General features: G+C 29.7%; 1 protein-coding gene across 1 annotated transcript; it reads right to left on the bottom strand.

Annotated features, from left to right (window-relative positions):
* Positions 1 to 3,050: 3,050 nt before the first annotated feature.
* LOC106302798 lies at positions 3,051 to 4,342 on the bottom strand. The gene is made up of 7 exons (XM_013739227.1): positions 4,230 to 4,342; positions 4,080 to 4,161; positions 4,006 to 4,038; positions 3,728 to 3,927; positions 3,534 to 3,643; positions 3,214 to 3,425; positions 3,051 to 3,131 (listed from the first exon to the last, which is right to left on the bottom strand). The coding sequence occupies exons 1-7, from the start codon at positions 4,340 to 4,342 to the stop codon at positions 3,051 to 3,053; spliced, it is 831 nt and encodes a 276-aa protein (XP_013594681.1).
* Positions 4,343 to 6,000: the final 1,658 nt, after the last annotated feature.

Consider the following 6,000-nt stretch of genomic DNA (forward strand, 5'->3'; position numbering starts at 1 on the left):
TATCTATAGTTATATTTGATATATACGATAAAAAATTCAGTATATCATTTTTGTGCTTTATAGTATGTATTTTATAACATTTCTTTTGTTTTTTTATGTAGTTAATTATACCAAAATAAAAAATAACCAACATGCAATAATGGACATCTTATTACATTTTTGGAATTGATTAAGTATAATTTAATGTTTAGCTAAATTATATAAAATATTTTTGAAATAAATGATACTTAATTTATGGTACTTCAATTTAGAAAATGCATTAATAAAACAGAAAATACAAGCACTAAAATAGACAGTTCAATGGAATGGAAGTGTAAATAAGTTTGAAAATTATAGGCCAATTTTAAATGGTATTTTTCTTTTAATACTAGAAATGATTTAGTTCTCCTTTTCATTTCTCATTCTAGTTGTAAGCTAATCCTTACATTTACATCTAAGTGCCCTTGAAACCTAGGAATATACTACAACCACTGAAATTCTGCACAATTAGAATTCTAACTTTTAATAATAGAAATGATTTAGTTCTCCTTTTCATTTCTCATTCTAGTTGTAAGCTAATCCTTACATTTACATCTAAGTGCCCTTGAAACGAACCCAACCTAGGAATATACTACAACCACTGAAATTCTGCACATTTAGAATTCTAACTTTATTTGAGAAAACAGGAGGGCCTAAAGTTATGAGAACATCTGGACCCGTTATGGTCGCATGCCACAGAGACGTAAGCATGTGTTCTGTTTGATTTGGTTGCTCCAAGGTCATCTAACTTATATTAGTCTCTCTATATATATAATGCAACAAACCTGTTGCAATCTTCTTCAACCAGAACCTGCATTCAGACCAGACTGTTAATATTGGAACTCTGAAGTACTCAATGAGAACTCGATTACTAGGATATATTTTTGTTTTATTTTTTTTTTGAAAATTTTAAATTTTATGTTTGTGTATTTTTAATCATATTTGCGTTTAATGTAAATTTACTTTAATATAATTTTGGCTAACTATATTACATATGTCAAATTGCATAACTGTGCATTTGTGAGATATACACATCTGATGTTTTACACATCTATATATAACATAATTAATAAATTTGATAATTAAAAATATACACGTTATAAAATAGTTTTGAATCTATCAATTTGTAAGCATGAATATAATCAAATATAGGAGCTACATAAGGAGCTAAATAACTGAGAAATTGAAAAAACCCTAAAGATAAAATTGTAGTTCAAATAAAAAAAGCATTATAAGCATCTTCAAAGGCAGGATACAAAACTTCATTAACAGTTCGTATATCTGTGTAGCTGGTTGATACTTTGTTCTTGTTTAAAAGAAAACTAAGATAAAACAATTCTCTTGTGTTGGAGTTATTTTCATGGTTAATCATTGTTTTCTCTTTGTTCTTACTATTAACTTCCATCCAATCTTGATATTGCGAAGTTTGATTTGCCTTTGTTGAAACATCACCGAAATCATCATCTTCATGTATAGCTTCTTTGTCACCTTTTTCATATTTCTCTCTCTCCATCTATAGCAAATATGATTAAAAAAAGTTATAAATTATAATGGACAAAAACACATAAGAAACTTTGAAATCCAAATTTATATTAATAATCCTTAGAAAAGGTAATATTGATTATAGTGCACATGGGTAACTTTATATTATCTACAAAATAGACACACATATCATATATCACCGGCTTAAAAAATCCTTTATATACATGAGATAGATACTAAATGTTATGTCTATAATCTTTAAAACTTTAAGATGCATCATGAACATTATAAGTTAGACTTATTATTTTCTAAGCGTTGATGATGTTTGATATTCTTTACAGGATTGTATTATTATGTATAGCAGTTTAATCAAGATTGATTTAGAAGAAGTATCACCTTGGAAGATAATTGAAGAAAAAATTATCACTTTCTCGCTAAAAATTTGAAAATCTGACCTTTGAATACTGGTAGTTGTTGATGATTGAAGACAAATGAATAGAAGATATTTTAAATGTTAAAGTATTATCTGGTTTTAGAAATAACTGAGAAAAGAGTAGATTAACTTATAGGAGATGAAGAAAATAGGTAAATATTTAAATCAATGTAGCTTAAAACTTGAAAGAGAAAAATTAGGAATTTGTTAGTTTATATTTAGACTCCAGAAAAAAAGGAGATAGCAAAGAAAAATTCAAAACCAACTATGTTTTCTATAATAATCTGTCGATAAATTTTTTTTATAAAAACATTTGGAGTATTTTGTTTTTTTTTGTCACAAAAAAGGTTGTAGTTTATATTATTAAATGGAATTTGATTTGTATATCTGTGTTTAGAAAGTTTATACAATAGTAATAGCACTGTTTAAACTATAATAACTTTTTTTATGTCAACAAAAAACCTAAATACATGATTACTGTAAAAAAAAAACATAATTTATAAAAAAGGGTAGATATTTCTCTTCAGGAGCTGTGGAAGACGAAGGAAGGTTAACAGTGCGCTTTGCTTCTTCGGTCGAAGGCGAAATCAAAAGGAACATATATCCTGACAAAATAAGGGGTAAACTCGCAGTTTCTAGTGGATCGAAAACATAATTTGATTTTACTTATGATTTTTTTTTTAAAACCAGATCTAGATTGTCTATCGAGAAATGATACTAACAACAAATCCTTCACATGCATGTTATATTATCTCAGATTCAAAAAGTAATCACCTTTTTAATGCAAGAAGATTTCCTTCACTATAAACGTTAGTTTAGAGTCTTACAATATTTTTAGACTTTTTAGGAAGACAAAAAAGACAGATAACTTTGCATTGCTAATCAAAGTTCAAATAAAACCAAACACTTGCAAAGAACACAGTTACTGGAAACAGAAAACAACAAACAGAAAACAACAAACAGAAAACATAATGAAAAAAAAAAACAAAGCACAATTCCACACTTCCTTAGCCATTTTTTTCCGAGGTTAACTGCTGCTTCAGACCTTTTTCTTTTTTCACAAACACTCTGGTGCAATGTTTCTTTGATGACGAAGTGAGTTCAGTTGCGTCCTTGGTTACGGCAATTTCATTGCGTTTAGTTGATGGGTTGTTACAGAGTCCTCGTTAACTTCACTTTCCATCAGTAGAAATGAACCCTACAATAGAAACTCAGTTATCAAATAGTTGTGGTTCTTAAATTAATATTAAAATTTTATATATGAAAAAGTCAAAACATACCTGTTCACCACTATAATTAGTAGTTCCAGTTTCAGATGGAGTACTCGATTCTGTGACACCAGCTGTCAATAGCATACTTAGTTCACCCCATACTTTACCAACCTTAAAATTCCCACTTTTGCTTGTAATATTGTCTTTCTCAATGAAAACTCCAAACATGAAAGTTCTACCAACCAAAGAAGTAATAGCTTCAGGAAATGAATCAATATCTTCTAGATGTATAATGAATGTAGAGTTACATAATCAATTACTTGCATCTGTAAAATGAATGTAGTTATGATTAATAGTTTATGAAATATAGTATACCTCATCAAATGAACCATCGAGAAGGTTGAGAGCAGTCTCAGGCACAATTCCTTGTGCAGTCCAGTCCAATAACATGAGGGTAGCTTCTCCAGTACCATCCTTAACCATCACATGAATCTTGAACCTGCATAATATAATAAACATAATTAAATTAGGCATGAAAACTTTTTGATTATTCAGAAACTGTGTTTTGTAAAAGAAAACTTACTTTGGTGAGACATCTGTAATTTTTTGGTTGCAACCTTCACACCACCAAACATGAGATTTAGTCTCTTTTCCGTTCACTGTTTTCACTGAAGTTGAAAACGGAAGAACCTTTTTTCCCTCGCAAGCATTGCATCCAAAATAGTACCATCCCCAATCCTTATCAATAGCATAGATTGTGCTAATGATTCTGCATTGCCCAATCTACATTTATAATATATACAAATTAGTGTTTGACAAATAAATCACTGCTAAAACATATATTGAATATATAAATATAACCTGAGTTGATGCAAGAAGCTCTCCAATGTCTTTCTGTGGGAAAAGCAACCACTTATCACGAGTAGGCATACAACAATTTCTTCTTCAGCTTGTTGGCTGAAACTGTGTATTGCTTCAGCAAACTTTCCCCAAAGGCAGAAAGCTATCTTTTGATCACTGTTGAAAACATATATTAATAGCTTAAAAATATATGATATAAGAAATACATAAAATTAATATATTACCTGATGTCTCTCAAGCTGAACTCGATTTTCTTTCTTTGTTTACCATGACACTGCACAGTTTCTAGATCTCCCAACTCAAACACTTGTCTAATAACATTTGATATTGTAGACATCATATGTAAGATTCATAAAAAACTTTTGAACAATATTGAAGTGGAAATTTGTATGACTGTATTAAACTAACCAATTAAGTTGGCCGTATCAAGTTTTCCACTTTGAATGCTTTCAAAGTCAACCAAACTAAGGAACATGTTTTCCTTTTGCAGTGTTGAAGGAGTGATGTCAGTGGTGTGAATGAAGACAATCTTGTATTGGTGATTTGTAGTCTTTTAACTACCGCCATTATTAGTCACCAAGAAATGGTCAATGTTTCTCCAAGTACCAACAGGTACTTTATTCTCCAAACGATCAAAGTATCCCTTCTTACATGATGCATGAATCTTGTTACTCTTCAATATAATAAGAATAAACGGTTAGATAGTAATTTTAAATATAGATGTATCTAGGAATCATTTGTTTGCCCAACAATAAATAAGAGAACATGATTTTGAAAGGTGTTTTCCATTTAGATGTAGTTACGAATAGTGAGAAGAAATAACAGAAAGTTTAGAGACGTACATATGCATCAGACAAAACGATTTCCAAGGTTTCTCCTGAAAGAGGTGTGAACTGCTTCCAAGTATGAAGGACCTTAACTTGTAGACGTCAGGCAGTTCTGTACGGTCTAACGTGGTTGACAAAGCTGAGTTCCATGATTGCACTGCAGTTTCTGTAAAGATTGAAGGTGTGGTGGAGTTATGCGTAGACTGCAATATTTATAATTTCTGAAAAGATGGAAGGTGTGGAGATTTTTCTGAAAATATAGTAGTGGTGATTTTACGTGATTAAAGGAATAAAATACTCAGATCAGTATTTCTGTTCAAGAATAATATCCTTTGAGTAATCATGTGGTTTTTTATTTTATTATTATTTCAGAAATTGTAGAGTTTGTATTCATAATCTGTGTTTCGTAAATTTGATTCACAGGATAAATCAACCACTTTCCTTTTAAAAACGTCCAAAATGCATGAATAACCAAACGATCAGTTTTTTAATGGACTTCATGGTAACCGGTTAATTGGTAGAAGAAAATCGTGGATATTTATTTGGGAAAATTGGAAAAACGAGACACTTTTGAAGTTTGTTTGTCAAAATAAGACTTTGGTCGTTTTGGACTGGTTTTGCCCTTGTGTTGTGGAAAAAATAGTAAACTTAGGTAAAAAAATATAAAAAAATGTAGAATCATTAGAAACCAAAGTATATATACTTTTATGTTTAAATTTAATTTTTAAAAATTGTGGAACTATGTTTTATTTAATATCAAAGCTATAACAGAATACTTATTCTAGCCATCTACGTAGTCTAAAAATCGAATATAAAGTATTGTACATAGGTTTACCTTGGATAGAAAATATAAACTACACTTTCTTCAATAGTTTACCTAAGCTAGATTTTTTGTCGTAATATTTTATCTTGATATCTTCAGTCTACCTACGGCTTTTTTACAAGTTCTATCCTAGAGTAAGTGAAATACCTTTTCTTTTTTACAAGTCATACCTTGTTCTGCCTTTTACTATATAATAGCCTAAGGCAGAATGTAGTTTCCATTCTCTCTACATATTTCTGTCTTACGTATGATGTATATTCTTGCCAAATAAAGTAAAAATGGAAACTTCCGAATTTCATGATCATATCTTTCCTAAATATATCCTAACTAAATATTTCCTAAATA

This window comes from Brassica oleracea, chromosome C7, assembly GCF_000695525.1.
Source record: "Brassica oleracea var. oleracea cultivar TO1000 chromosome C7, BOL, whole genome shotgun sequence".
Taxonomy (NCBI): Eukaryota; Viridiplantae; Streptophyta; class Magnoliopsida; order Brassicales; family Brassicaceae; genus Brassica; species Brassica oleracea.

Bases quoted from the DNA above. Each gene is read 5' to 3' on its own strand.
- LOC106302798 (XM_013739227.1), bottom strand. From the start codon at position 4,342: ATGTCTACAATATCAAATGTTATTAGACAAGTGTTTGAGTTGGGAGAT. The intron at 3,644-3,727 runs GTAAGTTTTCTT...TATATTATGCAG, and splicing joins ATTACAGATGTCTCACCAAA to GTTCAAGATTCATGTGATGG. The intron at 3,132-3,213 runs GTATGTTTTGAC...TTTCTATTGTAG, and splicing joins CTAATTATAGTGGTGAACAG to GGTTCATTTCTACTGATGGA.